The sequence below is a fragment of the Trichomycterus rosablanca genome, chromosome 20 (assembly GCF_030014385.1).
Source record: "Trichomycterus rosablanca isolate fTriRos1 chromosome 20, fTriRos1.hap1, whole genome shotgun sequence".
In the NCBI taxonomy this organism is placed as follows: domain Eukaryota; kingdom Metazoa; phylum Chordata; class Actinopteri; order Siluriformes; family Trichomycteridae; genus Trichomycterus; species Trichomycterus rosablanca.
In genome coordinates, this window is record NC_086007.1 from 10,620,603 (window position 1) to 10,643,079 (window position 22,477).

A 22,477-nucleotide genomic window follows, 5' to 3' on the forward strand; every position below is an offset into this window, starting at 1 on the left:
CTTCCATATGGTAAGTGGAGCTGATAAAATGGACAGTGAGTGTTGAAACAGTACTGTATATATACTGTACAGTATATTAGTGTGTGTATGACCCACGTGATTTTACACACCCCGCCCCCGAGTGGCGTCACAACACTGCACTCTAGTTGGGGGATAGTATTAGGAGAACGAGTTGTCAGTGCTGCTAGTTGACAAAATGTCAACGTTCCCGGCGCAGTGTTTATCATTAACACAGCGGAGAAGCACACTGCTTTTATTAGTGTTCACTCTTATAGCGATCGCACCGATTAATGCTGTATCAGAACCGGGGAAATGGATCCTCAATGTGGACAGCGTAAGTCCATTAGCATTTCTTACACTGCATTCTAGCTATCTGAATATCTGTTTAACTGATTGATTATAAGCAGCTCTGTTCTGTATGTATATGTCAGTTGGTCATGCTTCCAGAATCTGCTGCTGACTAAGCTAACCACTTCTTATTATGTGTTATATAGTCAGCGAGTTTACTTCCTGGTAGCATTTAGCTAGCATGCTATCTAGGTTTAGTAAGCAGTGCAGGTTAGCCGGTTGCTAACTGCTCATGTCAGACGAAGTGTAAGGTTTAGGACATGTATGACATGACAGTCTGGATTTAAGTTCTCCAACCTTTTGTTTCAGTGACTGAATGATACTATGTTAAAGACTTTCACATATAATGACACAGAAATGTCATTCTTATTCACTGTTAGACATTATGATGGACTAACGTTGGTGACTTGTGTGTGTCAGTGTAAATAAGGATAGTCTGAATGGCCAGATGTTTGTTTATTAGGATTTTAACGTCATGTTTTACACTTTGTTTACATTCATGACAGGAACGGTAGTTACTCATTACACAAGATTCATCAGTTCACAAGGCTATCTCGAACACAGTCATGGACAATTTAGACTCTCCAATTCACGTTGGACTGTGGGAGGAAACCGGAGCTCCCGGAGTAAACGCACGCAGACACGTGGAGAACATACAAACTCCACACAGAAAGGACCCAAACCGCCCCACCTGGGGATCGAACCCAGGACCTTCTTGCTGTGAGGCGACAGTGCTACCGCCCCTGGCCAGATGTAATCCAGACACTATGCTATAGTTAATCATTATAAATATTAAGGAATTAAAAGGCTATGACAAACTGAAATTATATTATATTATAAATATATAAATTAATAATGTAAGTTTGAATGTGGCTCAGTGGATGGCACTGTCACCTCACAGCAAGAAGGTCCTGGGTTTGATCCCCAGGAGTGACGGTCCGGGTCCTTTCTGTGTGGAGTTTGCATGTTCTCCCCGTGTCTGCGTGGGGTTTGCTCTGGGAGCTCCGGTTTCCTTTAACAGTCCAAAGACATGCAAGTGAGGTAAATTGGAGACACTAAATGATCCATGACTGTGTTCGATATAACCTACCGTTCCTGTCATGAATGTAACCATGGTGTAAAACATGACGTTAAAATCCTAATAAACAAACAAACAAACATCTGGCCATTCAGACTATCCCTATTTAAATTGACACACACAAGTCACCAACTTTGTCTGTGACTCTGTATGACATTAAACTTGTGAACTGATGAATCTTGTGTAACGCGTAACTACCGTTTCTGTCATGAATGTAACCAAAGAGTGTAAAACATGCCGTTAAAATCCTAATAAATAAATAAGTTTGTATGTTTTTTCAGCCATCATATTATTTTAAGAAAACTTCCAGTAAGCGTATAGAATTATTTTGGATAAATGAGTATTGTTTCAGTCATTCAGTCACAAAAAAAGCATTTGCAAACACGATTGTAATTCATGTCCCTAACAAGTTTTGCATAGTGTTAGAATGCAGTTAGTGTTAGAATGTACAGTAGATATGAACAGACTTCTAGACTCCAATTTATTTTTAAGGTGTTAAGTGGGGTTGAGGCTTCATCTTTGTTAACACTGATTTGGCCTTCAACCAAACTTTCTTTCTTATGTATAACCTACCACTTAATAATGAATACTTGTGATAGTCTTTATATAAATATTGAGAGAAATTTGAAAGGTTTTTAACTAGTAACCTGTTCTGGTGCAGTGGAGTAACCAGGTAGAGTGGTCTGGATCCTTTCTGTGTGAACTTTGCGTGTTCTCCTCATGTCTGCGTGGGTTTCCTCCGGGAGTTTTGGTTTCCTCCTGCAGTCCAAAGATATGGTCAGGTTAATTGGAGATACAAAATTGTCCCTGACTGTGTTTGACATTAAACTTGTGAACCGTTTCTGTCATGAATGTTACCAAAGTTACATAACATGACGTTAAAAATGTCATTTGCTCTCTCTTTTGCATTGCAGGATTTGATAAAGACACAAAGCTACTTCTATTTTCCAAAGACAATGTTTAATAACTCTATTATTGAACTAAAATGTAAGTATGCATTTATCATTATCTACCCATAGTTTTTTTTCCCTGTGGACTCCTTATGTAATTTCACATTTTTGTAATTCCAAAAACAGTATTTAATAAGTATGTTACAAGCATTTTATCTGTTCAGCTGATGAAGTAGCCACATTTTTAAAACATTCAAAAATAAAAATACCCAAAGCATTTATTGATTGCATTAATTATAATGATTAACTATAACATAGTGTCTGGGTTACATATGGCCATCCAAACTAGCCCTATTTACATTGACACCTAGAAGTCACCGACTTGCTACCCACCAAGCCACGCCCATACGTACTTATGACTTTAATATTTAATAATTTAATATGCATTAATGTTAAATCCCTTAAATTTATAAATAAAATGTTAGTCTCCTAACAATGCATCACAGACTCCCTGGGGTCCTTGGACTAAATATTAAACGACTTAATATTATTGAATCATATTTCATGTTTACATTTGTTTTTAGGGCTCAATGAGAACTGCAGTTCTTCTGTAAACCTGAGCATATCGTGGTATCTGCGCAGCTCCCGATGCTACGATGAAGTGTTTGGCTTGGACGTAAGTAGACTGCTTATTCTGTTGTATCGTATTAATTAGGGATGTAACGATGCACCACAAGGCAGTTAATAACCGATTAAAAAATTTCACGATTCAAATCGATTGGACATGTAAAATGAATCCATATTCACTTTTAACAGCAGAGGCGCTATACACCTCGCCTGGTTGACATCACTGGCGCTATACGCCTGGTTGCCAAATTCAGGGTTTTTCAGCCAAATTGGGCTTAATTCAAAATTGTTTTTCATAGTTTGTACCTACCTCAGAAATAAAAGGGCATTCATTATTTAGATAAATAAAAGATAATCTCAAATACAGTATTTTATTTATTTATTTTTTTAAGAGAAATAATAAAAGGAAACTTTGTCATAATTTGTCTTCAATTTCAGTTAAAAAAATCGTATTGTGAACCCAGTATCATGAATCGCGTTGCATTGTGGGTAGAGTGTATCGCTACATCCCTAGTATTAATTGTTACATCATCATCAACATTTTAAATTAAAATAACTGTCAGTCAGTTCTACTCATGTCATTTCTGTTTTGATAGGCTCAAAAAGCAAAAGATTACTTTAACAGCAATACAGTGGTCAGAGAGGGAGATAGTGGTTACTATATCATCCACTTTTATGATCCAATCCAGTGCCAGCCACACATGACCATGAATACGGTATGTTACACTTTTATTTAATATGCTTGTTAAAAATGCTTATAATAAATTAGTGATGTATAGTTGTTGGTTCAATCATTCAACCATGCAACTGGTTTTATTTAAGTTTCTGACTTTGTTACAGCTGGCTGTGTCAGTGCCTGATAAGCCAATAATGTTGAAAACTCTACAGTTGGTAGGAAGAACCAGTTTTTCTAGCATATATTGTCAGAAGGCAATAAAAACCTTATCTTATGTAAACTTCTGCTGAATAAATAATCTTTATTTGTTTTTAGAAACCACCGGATACTCCAGAAAGAAGGAAGAGAGAAAAAGAGGTAAATGGGTTTAAGACACAGTAAAAATGACAGTTTACACACACACACACACACAGAATGTTTATCTTATGCCGAGTTCACACTACACGATTTTCAAGTTATTTGGATTGCTGTATAGTTACACTACACAATTTGATCTCTTGTAATCGGGAGTGGTTGTGGTTTTCACACTACACGACTGATCGGCGATAGGGGGTCACACACTCAGACGAGCCTATCTGGTATCCCAAACTACATTTTGTTACGAAAACACGCGAGAAGTGACAAGGGGTATAATGATACCATGTCCAAAAATGCACGTCAACGAGAAGCGAGCGATTAAAATTGTTTGTGCGTTGATGTGTAGAGTAAAAGCAAGTAGGAAAAATAATTGACTCTGGCTGAAGGAGTGGATTTGGCTATGCGGCCAGCAGGGATTGTCTGTTCTGCAGAGAGAGTTGGAAGACAAATAAATATTTTTTGCAGTGCAACGTTGGCATTATGGTTTGACATGAACAATAAGTCACAAATACTGTAAAGCTTGTATGCCATAGTTTTCTTTTTTTATATACATAGATTTTGTTTATGCATTTTCTCCCCCTTTTTCTCCCTTTTAGCGCATCCAATTGCCCAATTGCGTCATGCTTCCTCTCCACCAATGCCAATCCCCGCTCTGATTGAGGAGAACGAAGCTAACCCATGCCCCCTCCGACACGTGGGCAACAGTCGTATTCATTTTGTCACCTAAACTTTGACGAGTGCAATGCGGATCAGCACTGTGTATGGAGAGACACACCCGGACAGCATTTTTTTCCCGTCTCTGTGCAGGCACCATCAATCAGCCAGCAGAGGTCGTAATTGCATTAGTTATTAGAGAGTCCCTATCCAGCTTTTTAATATCCCACCCTTATCTGAACAAGAGTCTGGATACGATGTATTCGAGATCCCAGCTTTGGTGTTCCAGTGTGTGTTTTTACCGCTGCGCCACCTGAGCGGTGTGCCATAGTTTTTCTGATAGAAACTATATTATGCCTCTGCCCCACACCCACTCCTCCACCAGGGTTTCCCTTCTGTATGTTGTGTTCATAGTATTTACAACCTGATCGCAACACCTTTCACACTACATTATTTTGAGTCCAGATATTTAGCACGGTAGATATTTTTCTTGAGTCTGCGAGCGATCTGCAAGTGCTTGGTGAGCCACTCGGATCGAGACGTTGAACAGTTCACACATAGCGATCAAGAGCCAAAGGCATCAGGGCAAAAATCATGTAGTGTATACTAGGCATTAGCAGCCATTAATTTTTGCAATTGGTTTTTGTGACTAAATGATTGGAACAGTGTTTTTTTGGTCAAGTGTATGTTTTTAGATAAGTTTATTGTGGGCTAAGAAATCTGTTTAATGTAACTTTGTGGAAGTATCAGTAACAGTAGCTTATATATATAATCGCAATTATTAAATACAGTTGATCATTGAATCCCATTAAGCATTTCAAAAAATATATTTAAAGGTTCCAGATGAGGCTGCAAAAGAATCAAGCAAGGCTGTGGAAAGCAAAGACAAACCTATGATGGCTGTCAAGGATCAGGTGAGCCATATCAGTTTTTTGGTCAAGTGTATGTTTATACAGTTGATCATTGAATCCCATTAAGCATTTCAAAAAACGTATTTAAAGGTTCCAGATGAGGCTGCAAAAGAATCAAGCAAGGCTGTGGAAAGCAAAGGCAAACCTATGACGGCTGTCAAGGATCAGGTGGGCCATATCGGCACACAACCGACTCTTTGCCGTCTTTGATTTGGGCGTCTTCATTTAAACCCCTGTTTTTTCTGTTGTGCCAGAGCTCTTTACACAATACGGTGGCGCAGACATGGGAGGACAGCCCCTACATGTTCATCATACATTTTGTTGAACCGCCTACAGAAACAAAATGGAGCGTTACGTGTAAGATTAAAAATGCCAAACATGACACAAAAGTCACATTACAGGTTCAGTGGGTTCAGAAAGCATTTAGATTCTTTGACTTTTTGCACACTTCATTTTGTTGTGAATTGAAATATAGACATAAATGCTATTTTTCTATTTTTGCCCATTAATCTACACCTTATACCCCAAAATGTCAATGTGACAACCAAAATCTCTTATCTACAAAACTATTCAGACCATTTATGTAGTACATCTGGCAGGAATTAATTGTGGGCCAGTGATAGTTCAGTGGTTAAGGTACTGGACTAGTAAACAGAAGGTTGCCGGTTCAAGCCACGCCACCACCAAGTTGCCACTGTTGGGTCCCTGAGCAAGGCCCTTAACCCTCAATTGCTCATCGTGTTCCGCTCATTGTGTAAGTCGCTTTGGATAAAAGCGTCTGCTAAATGCTGAAAATATAAATGTAAATTACAGCTGCAACTGTTCTTGAATTGGCCTCTACAAGCTTTGCACACCTGGATTTGGGCAGTTTATTTCATACTTCATAGCAGATCCTCAAGCCATCTTTAGGTCTTGTCACAGATGTTTGATAGAGTTTACAACCTGGGCCACTCATTGACGTTTAGATACTTGCCTGGAGCAATTTCTGTGGCATTTGGCTGTATGCTTTGGGTCAGTGTTGTTTTGAAAGGGGAACTGTCGCCCCAGTTTAAGTTTTCTTTAAGGATGTTCCTTAATTTGCCTTAATTCTTACCAGTTTTTTGTCCTGGCTGCTGAGATACATCCCATGGCATAATTCTTTCACCATGTATCCCCACAGGGATGGTAATAGCCAGATCACATGAGGTGCCTGTTTTGTCTAATCTAAGTGCTTCCAATCTAAGTGTTTGTTGTTCTACCCAAATTTTTCAATTTCCAGACTAGAAAATATTTTTCCTCATGTTGCCAGAGTCCTTAACCTGCAGTTTGAAACTCACCACCAACAAACTCTAAGATATCCACCCTACCATAAAAACAGATAAAGCTCAATACCCCAAAAACGATGGAAACAATGTATCTACACAAGATGCCACATAGGACACACCAAATTGACCCATATCTACTTGCTAAAAGGAGACCAGGCCCCCACTTGTCCATTCTGTGGATCAAGAACTTCTATTAAACACATCCTCTCATAATGCCAACAGATGAACGCCATCAGAACAAAATTCTACAATACGAACAGCTACAAGGAAATCTTCCCCTCAATACACCCCCCCCCCCCCCCCAAACTGCTTAAGTCCTTGGAAGCACTTGCACTTAAAAACACCATATAAGAAAATATAAGGAAAAAACAATTAAAACTCTACACCCTCATTGTTACACAATCACTCTAATCCCCGTACACACAGGTAAAGAAAGCAAATCGACCCACCACTTAGACGTTAAAAGACTAAATCTATTATTCAGCCATGATAATAGCCATAGCAGCTGGCTTTAAGAATTCAACAACAACAACAACCTGCCATTTCGCAAACACCAAGAGGATTGTCATATGGTTTTTACTTAACAGTGACTTCCTACACTAAGGGCCAGATTTATGAAGTGTCCAACAGAGATGAATCCTTTTGGATCTCTTTTAAAGTGACCTTTGGTACAAAACGTAAAAGGGTTTGGATATTTTCGGAACCCACTGCATATGTGCATTTGCCATTTTTCAAAGTGTCAAAGTGTATTTGTATGTTCACAGTGGAAGTTAAAATGTCGGGGCCTCATCAGTATATCTCAGCCTCACAGTGGCCCTTAATGATTGTAAGTATCTCACTACTTGGTGGCCCTTTTTTTTTACATCATTATGTTTATGTTTTAACATAAACTTCAAGTTATGTTTGTTGTTTTGCGTTTAACTGAGGCGGTTTTCCAACAAGTGATGTTGAGAAAGATTTACAAATAATCCCAAAATGTACAAGAAGAGAAAATTGAAGCAGAAGGAGGTAATTTAATAAAAGATAGGAAAGTGAATTCAAGTCTGTGCATTTTGACTTTGGCATTTTGACACCAAACACATAATTTAGCCTCCAAGAAAAACAACGTGTCCAAGACTTAAAAGGCAGACTGCAATCACAGCAGGATACGTTAAAATTGTCTCTTTGAGGGCCACCATAATGCAGATGTGGCCCTCGGTGAAAATGAGTTTGACACCCCTGGTCGAAATTAAGTTCTTAATAAAGCCTAAACCCAGATTTACTGACTGTTTTTGTAGTCTATAAAATAAAACATATAAAATGAACCCGTAAAGTGTAGTTTCTGTACTTTGAAACCTTTTAATTGTTTCTTTTTTTGGTAATACACTCTTAGTTCTACATGGTGATGTGCATCATTTACGTGCTGCTTGGAGTTTTCTGGCTGGCACTGTCCGCCTGCTACTGGAGAGACTTGTTGCGGATACAGTTCTGGATCGGAGGGGTAATTTTTCTGGGCATGCTAGAGAAAGCTGTCTACTATGCAGAGTTTCAGAGCATCCGTTATGATGGACTCTCAGGTAACTAAATAAAGCCATCCATATTTACAGCTGCAAGTCAAACAATTACATACATTTTAAAGGGACATGTATGTTACGGGGAGTCACGACCTATAGTTGGTTGCAAAGACTGAGCCTTTGGTGTATCTTCCTTTATACCCAATCAAACAGTTCTGGAAAATGTGTTGTTGGGAAAAACATTTTTGAAAAAAGTTTAGTTTTCTTTTTATTATGGAAAGGCTACTTAAAATAAACCCTTATACTCTGTTTTGCACTGCAAAATTTAAAGTTGATCACTCTGAAGTTATTAAACCATATGTGCAACTAATTTAACAACCCCCAAGATAAATAAATGTTTTAATTAGGGCTGTCAAACGATTAAAAGTTGTAATCGCGATTGATCTCAGAATTTCATATAGTTAATCGCGATTAATCGCATAAAAAAAAAAAAAGAAGAAGAAAACAAGGATTTTTAAGTGCAATGTTACAATTAAAATGGTGAACACATTTTATGCTAAATGTACTTATGTTAAAAACTGCTGGGACAAGAGAAAACTGTAAGGTTGTTTTATTCACTCACATACTAGGCAGTAATACTATCCAGCAGAGACCCTTGACTTCGTATAAATGTCAGATTGTAGGTTAGAATTTCTCCATCAGCAAACATTGTAGATCAGCGGTGCTTTAGGTGGGATAAGGCGTAGTTATTGTAACAGACTTTTCTGTGGTTGTATCGTGACAATGGTTTGATGGACGTTTCTACACGAAGTGAGTGTGTTTTGACCCTTTGGGGCTTCCATAGTTCATGGAATAGCATGCTTGGCTAACGACTCTAGCTGTCCGCTATTCGGTACCGTAACAGAAAAAGTAATAAAAGTGTTCTGCTCCCGACAACTTGTGAATATAGCGTGTATTTATTTCTTTATTAAGCAAGTGCATCACTACGACGCTCGGTTACATTATGATAACAAACCGCAAATGAAAAACGGTGGCAAGCCTCAACATGAACTACGGATGACTCGCAGGGCCATTAGAATTTGCGTTAACGGCACAATTTTTTTAAATCGCGTTAAATTGAGATCGCGTTAATGCGTTATTATCGCGTTAACTTCGACAGCCCTAGTTTTAACATAAAACTATTTAATGACATATACTGAAAACAAACCAAATAACGACTAAGCCTCAGTAAAGACACCAAATTCTACCATTTGTTTGCCTTTATTAATGTTTCATATATCATTTATTAAAGCAAACAAGCGGTTTTATGGTTTTTAAATAGTCACACAGAGATTGAGTGTGCTCTGGATGAAATATAGCTTTCTTTCAGAGTATCAGGTTGCACTTTTTGATACAGCAGTGACAACGGTTTTCTGAAGTACTTCTGAGTACAGTAGTGTCGGTTTCTAATTCAGTGCCGTCTGAGAGCTCATTGAGAAATATTCTTTTAAAATGGATTGGTACTTCTTGGTACACAAAGTTGTTAGTCACGACCCATAAGACTGATCCTTTTATACCCAGTCATGATTCTCATACCTGTTACTAATTCACCTGATCATTGTGGAATGCTGTAATTTGAATATTCTAAAAACCTTTTACTCATATTTTCCTGTCCCAACTGGTTTGAAGTGCTTAAAATTCTAAAGTAAAGATTCCAGAGAATCACCAAATCATATATTCCTTTTTTTTTTAATTGCATTTTACAAAACAATAGGGTTTGTAGATTCCTCAGGTTGATTTTGCCTGTGTTTGTTTTACATTCTAGTCCAGGGTGCGGTGGTGTTTGCTGAGGTGCTTTCTGCTGTGAAGCGGACTCTGGCTCGGGTGCTTGTCATTATTGCCAGCCTTGGTTATGGCATTGTCAAGTGAGTCATTGTGACTGTTCTGGATGATTGATATTCATTGATATGATCAGATCACTTATTCTTTTCTTAGGTTTTATGTTGCAAGTGATCCTGTGTTTGCTGTTTTTTTGCAGACCTAGGCTGGGAGCTTTGTTGCACAGGGTTGTGGGAGTTGGATTGCTCTACCTTAGCTTCTCGATCGTAGAGGGAGTGCTTAGAGTCAACTCGGTAAGAAGCATCACAGTCTTAAGAATGCAGCTTAGAATTAAAGCTGCCTCGAACATTCAATGCTTTTAAATTATTAGTTATAGTTTTTATATAAGAGTTTCACAACACACGCAAAAACCTGCAGCAACTACATTCATGTAGGTGTAGTAGGAGCTCATTAAGTTTACTTGAAAAAGAACTTGAAATAAACATCAACAGCCCTGAAATAGGCGGCACGGTGGGTAGGGGGGTGTGTTAGTCACGGGTCTCCATAGTCAGAGTTGAGGTCAACATCAGTACAGAGGAAGCGAAATGCATTCGGGTATTTGGATATGACTAGATTGTGAGGAAAACTGGGGGAAAATGCAAAAAAGGCTGATTTCATGGTGCGATTTTCAGAATTTTGCAGTTCGCAACCTACAACCCCAATTCCAATGAAGTTGGGACGTTGTGTAAAACATAAATAAAAACAGAATACGATGATTTGCAAATTCTTTTCAACCCATTTTCAATTGAATAGACTACAAAGACAAGATATTTAATGTTCAAACGGATAAACTTTATTTTTTTTTGCAAATATTCACTCATTTTGAATTTGATGCCTGCAACATGTTCCAAGTTGGGACAGGGGGAACAAACGACTGGGAAAGTTGAGGAATGCTCAAAAAACACCTGTTTGGAACATTCCACAGGTGAACAGGTTAATTGGAAACAGGTAAATGTCATGATTGGGTATAAAGGGAGCATCCCCGAAAGGCTCAGTCGTTCACAAGCAAGGTTCACCACTTTGTGAACAACTGCGTGAGCAAATAGTCCAACAGTTTAAGAACAACATTTCTCAACGTGCAATTGCAAGGAATTTAGGGATTTCATCATCTACGGTCCATAATATCATCAAAAGATTCAGAGAATCTGGAGAAATCTGTGCAAGGCCGAAAACCAACACTGAATGCCCGTGACCTTCGATCCCTTAGGCGGCACTGCGTTAAAAACCAACATCATTCTGTAATATTACCACATGGGCTCAGGAACACTTCAGAAAACCATTGTCAGTGAACACAGTTCGTCGCTCCATCTACAAGTGCAAGTTAAAACTCTACCATGCAAAGCGAAAGCTATATATTAACAACACCCAGAAACGCCGCCGGCTTCTCTGGGCCCGAGCTCATCTGAGATGGACTGACGCAAAGTGGAAAAGTGTCCTGTGGTCTGACGACTTCACATTTTAAATTGTTTTTGGAAATCATGGATGTCGTGTCCTCCGGGCCAAAGAGGAAAAGGACTGTCTGGATTGTTCAAAGCGCAAAGTTCAAAAGCCAGCATCTCTGATGGTATGGGGGTGTGTTAGTGGCCATGGCATGGGTAACTTGCACATCTGTGAAGGCACCATTAATGCTGAAAGGTACATACAGGTTTTGGAGCAACATATGCTGCCATCCAAGCGACGTCTTTCTCAGGGACGTCCCTGCTTATTTCAGCAAGACGATGCCAAGCCACATTCTGCATGTGTTACAACAGCGTGGCTTCGTAGTAAAAGAGTGCCTGCAGTCCAGACCTGTCTCCCATTGAAAATGTGTGGCGCATTATGAAGCGCAAAATACGACAACGGAGACCCCGGACTGTTGAGCAACTGAAGTTGTACATCAAGCAAGAATGGGAAAGAATTCCACCTACAAAGCTTCAACAATTAGTGTCCTCAGTTCCCAAACGCTTATTGAGTGTTGTTAAAAGGAAAGGTGATGTAACACAGTGGTAAACATGCCCCTGTCCCAACTTCTCTGGAACATGTTGCAGGCATCAAATTCAAAATGAGTGAATATTTGCAAAACACAATAAAGTTTATCCATTTGAACATTAAATATCTTGTCTTTGTAGTGTATTTAATTGAATATGGGTTGAAAAGGATTTGCAAATCATCGTATTCTGTTTTCATTTATGTTTTACACAACGTCCCAACTTCATTGGAATTGGGGTTGTAATTACAAGCCATTTTTAAACAAGTCAAGGATGCTGATTTGATGTTGCTTTTAAATCTAAGACTGTTTCTCTCACAGGAGCAGGGGGGCTCCAGCAGGCTACTGTGTGACATTGTTCTGGCTGTTACTGACTCTTGCATTGTGTGGTGGATATCCTTTCATATGTCACTGTATTAACGCGGCACCACTGCACAATCGCATTACAGTGGGATGTACTTTATGCAGACACAGAAGAAAGCTAAATTTTTTAATAAGAATAAATCATTTAGAAAGCTAGTTCTTTTTCTATCCCTGTTGAAGCTTACTCTCAACACTTTACTGCACTTTACCCACACGTCTGCTTGTTCTGCACTAAATGTATGCATGCACAACCTTTGGTGGAGGAAGTGGCATTTAGCGACCCCCTTTCCCCCCTTTTTCTCTGTTTTCTATACTTTCTCTCTATGTTCCTGCCAGGCTGAAGATGACCTCGTATTGCTGGCTGCAATTCCTCTAGCTGTTTTGGATTCTGCTCTCTGCTGGTGGATATCCTGCATTGCACCGTGTCTGTCTTGTCTTTCCTTAGCTCCTAATGTCTATGCACTGCTGCACTGGTTGCTTCTATCCTTTTATAGTGTGTTGTTACTTTGCCCTTTTAGCACAGCACTTTACAAGAGGCATTAACTGAGAAAAACGTATATACCAAAATAAGCATTCTGCATCCCACCTTAATTTATATTTATTACATTTTAATAGTCACTATGACCACAGCTGTTTATTATGTTTGGATTAGTTATGCATTTTGTAATTTAGCACATCTGTACACCAGTGTTTTTGTCCTTGACCATAAGTTACATCTTCACAAGCCTGGCACAGACCATGAAGCTTCTGCGACTGAGGAGAAACGTAGTGAAGCTCTCTCTCTACCGCCACTTCACCAACACACTCCTCTTTGCAGTCATAGGTACAGATACACCAAAACTCTCAGATCTGACTTAACAGTTACACCGATCAGCCATAACATTAAAACCACCTCCTGGTTTCTACACTCACTGTTCATTTTATCAGCTCCACTTACCATATAGGAGCACTTTGTAGTTCTGCAATTACTGACTGTAGTCCATCTGTTTTTCTACATACCTTTTTAACCTGTTTTCACCCTGTTTTTCAACGGTCAGGACCCCCACAGGACCACCACAGAGTTGGTATTATTTAGGTGGTGGATGATTCTTAGCACTGCAGTGACAATAACATGGTGGTGGTGTGTTAGTGTGTGTTGTGCAATGCTGATGGAGTTTTTAAATACCATGTCCACTCACGTTCCACTCTATTAGACACTCCTACCTAGTTGGTCCACCTTGTAGATGTAAAGTCAGAGACGATCGCTCATCTATTGCTGCTGTTTGAGTTGGTCATCTTGTAGACCTTCATCAGTGGTCACAGGACACTGCCCATGGGGCGCTGTTGGCTGGATATTTTTGGTTAGTGGACTATTCTCAGTCCAGCAGTGACAGTGAGGTTTAAAATCTCCATCACACCACCACCATGTCAGTGTCACTGCAGTGCTAAGAATGATCCACCACCCAAATAATACTTACTCTGTGGTGGTCCTGTGGGGGGGCTGACCATTGAAGAACAGGGTAAAAGTAGGCTAAAAAAGCATGCAGATGGACTACAGTCAGTAATTATAGAACTACAAAGTGCTTCTATATGGTAAGTGGAGCTGATAAAATGGACAGTGAGTGTAGAAACAAGGAGGTGGTCATAATGTTATGCCTGATCGGTGTACTTCAGAATGAAATTACATCATTGTTGCTTATTTTTATTTTATTTCAGCATCAGGCATTTTTATCGGTTGGACAACAAAGACCTTCAAGTTATCAAAATGCCAATCTGTAAGTACAATTTCATGTCCTTTTAAATGCTGAGACAACATGCAATGCGCCTCTCTATCTGCTAACCAGGGTCCTTACACAGCACACCAGAGCTGACATCCTGAACTCGCTGGTTCGAATCTTATCTCTGCCACCCGGCAGGCTGGGCACCTACACGAACGTTTGGCTGTTGTTCAAGCGAGGGTGCCGGAGGGGATTCCTCATAGCTGATGCAATTACGATGGCATCTGCACAGAGACGAGGGATAATGAGTTGATCAGGGTGTGGCTCACAGTACACAAAGCTGTTCCACATATGAACTTGCCTCGTGCAGGTGAAAAGATATGCAGTTGGCTACTAAACACGTGTCAGAGAGGGGGCGTGTGTTAAGGAAGTGTGTTCGCATTTGAGGAGGGTATGTTGCTGCTCACTCCTCCTCTGACCCGTGCGCAATCCTAGCGGACCCCTTCTTTTCGCCCATGCACTCTGCACAGGTGCCTCTAGCTGCTAACCAGGGTCTTTACACAGCGTTTGAAGACCCAACCCACATAGTCTGGTGGCCAATTAGTGTCTGCTACAGGCTCTGCCAATTATGCTCGCTAGATGACGCCCAGCTGATCAGTGGCAACGCTGAGTTTCGAACCAAGGAGTTCAGAATCTCTGCACTGGTGTGCTAGTGGAATTCCCTGCTGCACCAACTGGGCGACGCTTGTCCCTTTAATTATTTATACTGTGTGGCCTGGTAATAAATGACCCACGGACTAGTAATAACCCACGGGGACCACTGTAATAAAGCACGACATATGTTTTAGATTTCTTTATTAGTTAGTGTGTAATAATAATAATAATAATAATAATAATAATAATAATAAGTACATGTCACTCTACACTTGACCAAGCATAGTCTTTACAAATACTATACTGTACTGCCTGTTTGCTGTAGGATTGGAGGGAGCTGTGGATCGATGATGCATTTTGGCGTTTCCTATTTTCTACTATTTTGCTAGTCATCATGTTCCTATGGAGACCATCTGCCAATAATCAGAGGTGAGGTCACCTAAATCTCCTTTCATCTGTTTGCAATTAACATGATTAATGATCTTTGGAACGGAATTGCAGGGATTCTTTAGCTGGAAAGGGATTTAAAGTATAACAGCAAATTCAAATGGCTGTAAATAAACAATTGAATACAGTGAGTAATGTAGTACAGTTGGTTGCAGTCATTGGTAAGGTTACTAAGTTAAGAGGGCAATTCCTTTATTATGGGTTGTGTGTGTGTTGGGTAATGTCTTTTAAATAAATGAAATAATCTTTTACATGTTGTCAGGTTTCCTTTGTGTAATCTCATGTTTAATGGTCTGAACTAGATTAGTGTGACTATTGTGCGATATCAAAAGGGAATCAGTAAAGGGGATTTTACAGCACCCACACCCATCTTATACTACTTTTATTATTTATTTATTTATTTATTTATTAGGATATTAACGTCATGTTTTACACTTTGATTACATTCATGACAGAACAGGTCGTTACTCATTACACAAGATTCATCAATTCACAAGTTTAATGTGAAACACGAACATGGACAATTTTGTATCTCCAGTTCACCTCACTTGCATGTGAGTGTGGGGGAAACCGGAGCTCCCGGAGGAAACCCACACAGACACAGAGAGAACATGCAAACTCCATGTTCCCAGACTGCTCCACCTAGAAATCGAACCCAGAACCTTCCAGCTGTTAGTCGACAGTGCTGCTCACTGAGCCACTGTGTCGCCCCTTGTACTACTTATTAATGCATTAAAATGAATGATTTCATATAGAAGTATAACATTGCTTTTCTGTAGCCATTTGACTGTGTGAGGTTTTTTTTTAGTTTTGCACTGTAAATAGTTTAAATTGGTAAATGCTTAATACATTTTAAGTGCTAATATGACTACTGACATCATCTGGACTATACACTTTACCTACTTGCATATCTAAGTATTATGGCCTTTAAATAAGGTTGACAGGTACATACACTGCTGCTTTATTTAGATGCTTTAAAACAAAAAAACAGTCGGTGTGTTTGATGTTACATGACTAACACAAATAAAATAGAACATGACATTTATTTATGCTTTACTGTTTTTGAAAAATTGAAGTATACATTGATTTCTGTTATTTTGTTTAATATCCACAGATATGCCTTCAGCCCATTGGTGGATGAAGTTAGTGATGAAGAGGAGGCAGAACAACTAATGAATGAAGCTTTTGGTAAGAATCAGATCATGTCCTTGTCTAAGGCATATAATACGAATCTAATATGAATAGCATTTCCTTACCTACAAACCCCTTTTCTGGAAAAGTTGGGACATTGGAATATGCAATAAAAACACGAATCTGTGATTTGTTCATTTTGTTGAACCTTTACTTAATTAACAGGAGTACAAAGAAAATATTTTAATTATTTTTACTGACCAACTTAATGTTATATTTTAAATATAAACACATTTTGAATTTGATACCTGCAACACACTTTAAAAAGTTGGGACAGAGGCATGTTTACCATTGTGTTCATTGAATAGAATAGAATTTTTTTTCCGTCATATATACTTATACAGGTGTATTGTACAACAAAATTCTTTCTTCTCATGTCCCAGCTCGCTCGGATCAGATCAGAGCACAGGGTCAGCCATGGTACTGTGCCCCTGGAGCCGAGAGGGTTAAGGGCCTTGTTTAAGGGCCCAGCAGTGGCAGCATGGCAGAGCCTGGTTACATCACCTTTACTATTAATTTAAGTTATTAGTTCTGATTGTCTATTTTTTGCTTGATGCAGCTGCTCAACAGTGGTTGCCATTGCTTGATTCTCCTCTTCATGATTTTCAGTAGGAGATCATTCTCAGAGAAATTACTTTGTTTTGGCTGGTCAACGTAACTGTATTTTGTACATATAAATACATACTAAATTTGATGCCTGCAACACAGTCAAAAAAGTTGGGACGGGGCAAAATACGTGAGAGTGTCATGAATTATGATTGATGTGGTTGAACTCCAGTGGCCTGCCTATAGCCCTGATCTCAACACTATTAAATATCTTTAGGATTAATTAGAATGAATTGAAATTGATCTATTTATTTTAAGCAAACAGCCTGCAGTAGATAGTAATAAAATATATATTTTTAATTGTCAATTGCATCTAACATTTCAGGCAGCACTGTGGCTCAGTGGGTAGCACTGTCACCTCACAGCAAGAAGGTCCTGGGTTCGGTAGGGCGGTCTGGGTCCTTTCTGTGTGGAGTTTGCATGTTCTCCCCGTGTCTGTGTGGGTTTCCTCCGGGAGCTCCGGTTTTCTCCCACAGTCCAATTTCTCCCACTATACTTTTATAGGTTGGGAAGTTTTTATTCACCAGAACTTAACCAGATTTATTTTTTACAGAGGGTGTGAAAATGAGGGGCATGAAAACAGAAGCTAATGGAAGTGCAAAGCCTAACAAAGTGGTAAGTGTTGTAAGTAAAAACATTCTTAAGTGAACATACTGTACATTAAATACATCCGTAATATCAAACCAGCTTTAACTAAGTTATGTTTGTTACAATTCAGCTTGATTTACTTGCCACTCTTTAGGTTTCTAACAGTGATATTAACAGTTTTGTTTAAATTGGTATCAACATGATATTGTTCGTGATCCAGACTTTCTTAATGCAGAGAGTAAAATCTTACACTATAAGCAAGTCTTGTACAGTAGTTCTCATGTCCATTTTAAGATTAAATGATTTCAAACGCCTTGATTTAGTTAAATAATTAATCACATGTTTCCAGAAAAAAAGAGGACAAAAATTCAATAATAATTATTTAATCAAATAAATATTAGATCATAGGATCATAACATTAACTGGGAGAAAAAACTACTTGCTACCTTGAAATAAAGCAAATAAAATACTTTTACAATTTCTTTGTACTATTTACACTGTGCGTTCATTGTTCTTTACTTTTTACAGACAAAGCAAATTAATTTTGGAAACATTTTAGAAAGATCTATCCTGTCAAATTTTTGCTATACAGAAAATACACAATCACTCAAAGATTTTATTATTTTATTATTTTAGTTTATTTGCAAAAATCTTTTGGGCCACATACACACTATAGCATTTGTTCATATTGTAGTCATTAAAATAATTTTATAGCAAAATATTTTTAATATAAATTGAACTTAGTGTTTTCAACCCCCAATTATATTTTTGTTTGTGTATTATTTTGATTCTATTTATTTTTACCTCCTCTGTTTTTATGATTACAGAATTACATTATATAAATTTTTTTTTTACTTATTGGTTATGCTAAATAAACAGTAACACAGACACAGACCTGATCTGTGTGCATTAAAGAACTGGTGTTGTTTTAAATAAAACTGCCTCTGTTTAAGTGAGATGAGTTTGAGCTTGACGATAAAGAAGTTCAGTGTACCGTTACACTGTTTTACTTTATCTGTATCTAGAATTGTTTAACTCCAGGGTGGATTGATTAATAAAGATAACAAGTATTGTCATGGAAACAATAAAAAAATGTGCTTTCCTCAGGATGAAGATCTAAAATGGGTTGAAGAAAACATTCCTTCTTCAATGGCTGATGTGTGAGTAATCTGACTTATTAAGACTCATTATGATTTTATTTAGTTTTGTTTGGTTGTGTCCTATTAAACATACAGATAGGACTGGTGTGCACATGTGCCACATATTTGAATGTTCTGTTATCGTTAACACTAACACTAAAACTGTTTAACCTCAGTGATCCTTTTGTCTAATTGTTCTTGTAGTGCACTGCCCCCACTGCTGGACTCTGATGAGGTACGTTACTTACAACAAACATTCACCTCATAACATTTTGTACAGTTGCAGGGCCATACATTTTATTCATCCATGCCTTTCAGTTAATTGGAATCATGAATCATATAAATAAATGATCAACTGTTATTGAGTGAACGCGCAATTAGTCATTTTGTTGACTAAATTAGTTCACTGTTGATATGCATTGTTTATTTATTTGCTATTGTATAATGCTTGTTAAAGACTTAAGATCCATGTTGTGTTAATATTTAATGTTCTTGACTGGGATCTAAAATAATAATAATTAAATGATTAATTATTAAATACAGTGGTACCTTCAAACTCAACGTCAGTTGTTTCTGGGAGTGGCGTTGAGTTTAAAAGGCGTTGAGGTTAAAGGTATTTTTTATCCATAAGGATGTATGGGAAACCTGTAAATGCGTTCCATGGTCCCATGGAGCTGCATATATTGTAGGCTTTATGATTTGATTTATGATATGATTTACAGGGCAAGCTGTAGCCTAGTGGTTAAGGTACTGGACTAGTAATCAGAAGGTTGCTGGTTCAAGCCCCACCACTGCTAGGTTGCTGCTGTTGGGCCCTTGAGCAAGGCCCTTAACCCTCAATTGCTCAGACTGTATACTGTAACTGTACTGTAAGTCACTTTGGATAAAGGAAGGTGTCTGCTAAATGCCAAAAATGTAAATGTAGACTAATGTAAAATAATGGGGTTGTTTTTGACACTTACGCACTGAAAATAACACAAATATAATAGAAAAAAAACACTGAAATACAATTAAAAAACGGATAAAAATCAATATAAAATACAGTAAAACCTACTATTTACCCTAACTTCTTTATTGTTTCCTTATTCTTTGTAATTAGTGGAGAGAACTTATGAGCAGTAATAATTAAGAGAGGTTTCTATGTCGTTCTTTTAATACATTAAGTCACATTAAGCTTTTTGTAACGATAAGAGTCGATTCTCACAATTTCTCAGAACCTCATGCTGTAACACAAGTTTAAAAGTGAAACAGTGAGGAAAATCCAGCTAAACACAGATACATGTGGAGCTTTCAGAGTGGATCTGACTGTTATCCCACACAAATGCAGATTCGTCTCATATTCGCACTTTGGTGACGTTTTACAGCACCACTCAAGCGCTCGAGTTGAGTTTAAGGGAAATGTTGAGTGTAAGGGTACACATTTCTTGACGAAGGGTGTTGGGTTTCAAAGATTTTGAGTTTAGGGGATATTGAGTTACAAGGTACCACTGTATATAAAATAATACATGAATAGGTGGGTCTGGATGCCCCTAAAAAATTGGATGCTGTAATTTTATTCCTCAAAATGAAACTATGTCCTTGTTTACATGCCCCTTTTTTTTTTTTTTTTTAAAAGCAACACTGTTTGTTGTTGCCCACCCAAAAATGATATCCCAGTTATTACTGCCTTGTTGATCTTAAGATTGTGAAGGCAATGGGGACATTTAGTATTCAGCATTTAATATTAGAGTATAGAATAGACAATTTATTATTCACTGTGAGTATTATTATTATTATTATTTAAAAACCGAGACTTCATTAGGACTATCCATCATGAATAAATGTTAAAGCCATTTGAATGAGGATGTTTTTGTTTTTCTGTGTAATACAATGATGGGCCACAAGTGGGCGAGCTCTGCATTTACATGTATAAATCAAATCATGATAGGCTCAGCCAGATACGTCACCTTGTCTAGTCTTGCTCTCTCTCTCCCTGCTGGGTGTTTTTTTCTGCTCAAGACAATGAGAGCACAGAGGCTTTGGAGCTTTTGTTAGATTAATAAACGATATGATGAGCTTGCCTTAAATATGCTCGTTTGGTTCACAGCCCATTTAGACTTGCCTCTTCAAAGACAAGAATTCACTACACTGTGCCAACTGAATTGTGCCAACTTTTAATGAGGCTCTTATACATAACATACGGTGTGTGTGCATATGTATGTTATATATACACTGATTAGCCACTGTCCATTTTATCAGCTCCACTTACCATATAGAAGCACTTTGTAGTTCTGCAATTACTGACTGTAGTCCATCTGTTTATCTACATATCTTTTTAACCTGCTTTCACCCTGTTCTTCAATGGTCAGGACACCCACAGAGCAGATATTATTCAGGTGGTGGATGATCACAGCACTGCAGTGACACTGACATAGTGGTGGTGTGTTAGTGAGTGTTGTGCTGGTATGAGTGGATCAGACACAGCAGCACTCACTGTCCACTCTGTTAGACACTCCTACCTAGTTGGTCCATGTAAAGTCAGAGACGATCGCTCATCTATTGCTGCTGTTTGAGTTGGTCGGACGGACGCTGCGCTGTTGGCTGAATATTTTTGGTTGGTGGACTATTCTCAGTCCAGCAGTGACAGTGAGGTGTTTAAAAACTCCATAAGCACTGCTGTGTCTTATCCACTCATACCAGCACAACACACACTAACACACCACCACCATGTAAGTGTCACTGCAGTGCTGAGAATGATCCACCATTCAAATAATACCTACTCTGTAGTGGTCCTGGGAGAGTCCTGACTATTATAGAACAGCATGACAGGGGGCTAACAAAGCATGCAGAGATACAGATGGACTACAGTCAGTAATTGTAGAACTACAAAGTGCTTCTATATGGTAAGTGGAGCTGATCAAATGGACAGTGAGTGTAGAAACAAGGAGGTGGTTTTAATGTTGTGGCTGATCGGTGTATTATAAAATTCTCAGAGGTTTTCCACATATTATACTATGTTAAAACTTCTAGATGTTATTTTGATGGCTTTGTTTTCTTCTATTTTGCAGGAAATCATGACCACAAAATTTGAGATGTCCAAAATGGAGTAGAAGTGTGGTGTGTGTACATGTTGTAAATATTGAGTGTCTGTGACTATGAACAATGGTTTTACCCAAAAAGTAAATTATGTAAATATGGGATGCTGATAATGAAGGTACAAACTGAAGGCTGGTTATTTGTTTTGCTTGTATTGCCTGTTTGCATTTATATTATTATTATTATTACTGGAATGGTGTTGGCCTCTTTGACTGTAATATTGCCTTTGCCATTTGTTTACATGTCATAAATACAAAATGTGATTAAAACATACTACTTTTTTCCTAAAGTAGTAGTATCTTTAGTTTTTTTAAGTGTTCATGCCTACTGTGTTTTGACCATTAGTGTCATCTAGCTGGTGTATAACTAATCAAACAGACTGCTTTTGAAAAGAATTTTATCTAAAGTGAGTTTATTGTTCCATGAACTCTAGCCAACACACACACACACACACACACACACACACACAAACAATCTGCTCCTGGGCATCTGTGACTAGCAACAGAACAAGACCCCATGCTTTTGTTCACATGTTTCAGTGTGTCTAAAAGACCTT

General features: G+C 38.3%; 1 protein-coding gene across 3 annotated transcripts; it reads left to right on the plus strand.

Moving 5' to 3' along the window:
• The first annotated feature begins 154 nt into the window (after positions 1 to 154).
• zgc:162698 (Transmembrane protein 87A-like) lies at positions 155 to 22,190 on the plus strand. Of its 3 annotated transcripts, none has more exons than XM_063016405.1 (22): positions 155 to 334; positions 2,341 to 2,413; positions 2,901 to 2,992; positions 3,540 to 3,659; positions 3,784 to 3,834; positions 3,935 to 3,976; positions 5,467 to 5,544; positions 5,632 to 5,709; positions 5,796 to 5,898; positions 7,610 to 7,671; positions 8,218 to 8,401; positions 10,143 to 10,242; positions 10,356 to 10,449; positions 12,483 to 12,554; positions 13,239 to 13,347; positions 14,220 to 14,278; positions 15,201 to 15,304; positions 16,437 to 16,510; positions 17,673 to 17,734; positions 18,815 to 18,867; positions 19,051 to 19,081; positions 21,894 to 22,190. In XM_063016405.1, exons 1-22 carry the CDS (start codon positions 197 to 199, stop codon positions 21,933 to 21,935), a joined length of 1,821 nt encoding a protein of 606 aa, XP_062872475.1. In that variant the 5' UTR covers positions 155 to 196; the 3' UTR covers positions 21,936 to 22,190. The 3 variants fall into 3 exon arrangements, with proteins under 3 accessions (XP_062872475.1, XP_062872476.1, XP_062872477.1); XM_063016406.1 differs by lacking the exon at positions 12,483 to 12,554 and adding an exon at positions 12,861 to 12,929; XM_063016407.1 differs by lacking the exon at positions 5,467 to 5,544.
• The last annotated feature ends 287 nt before the right edge of the window (positions 22,191 to 22,477 follow it).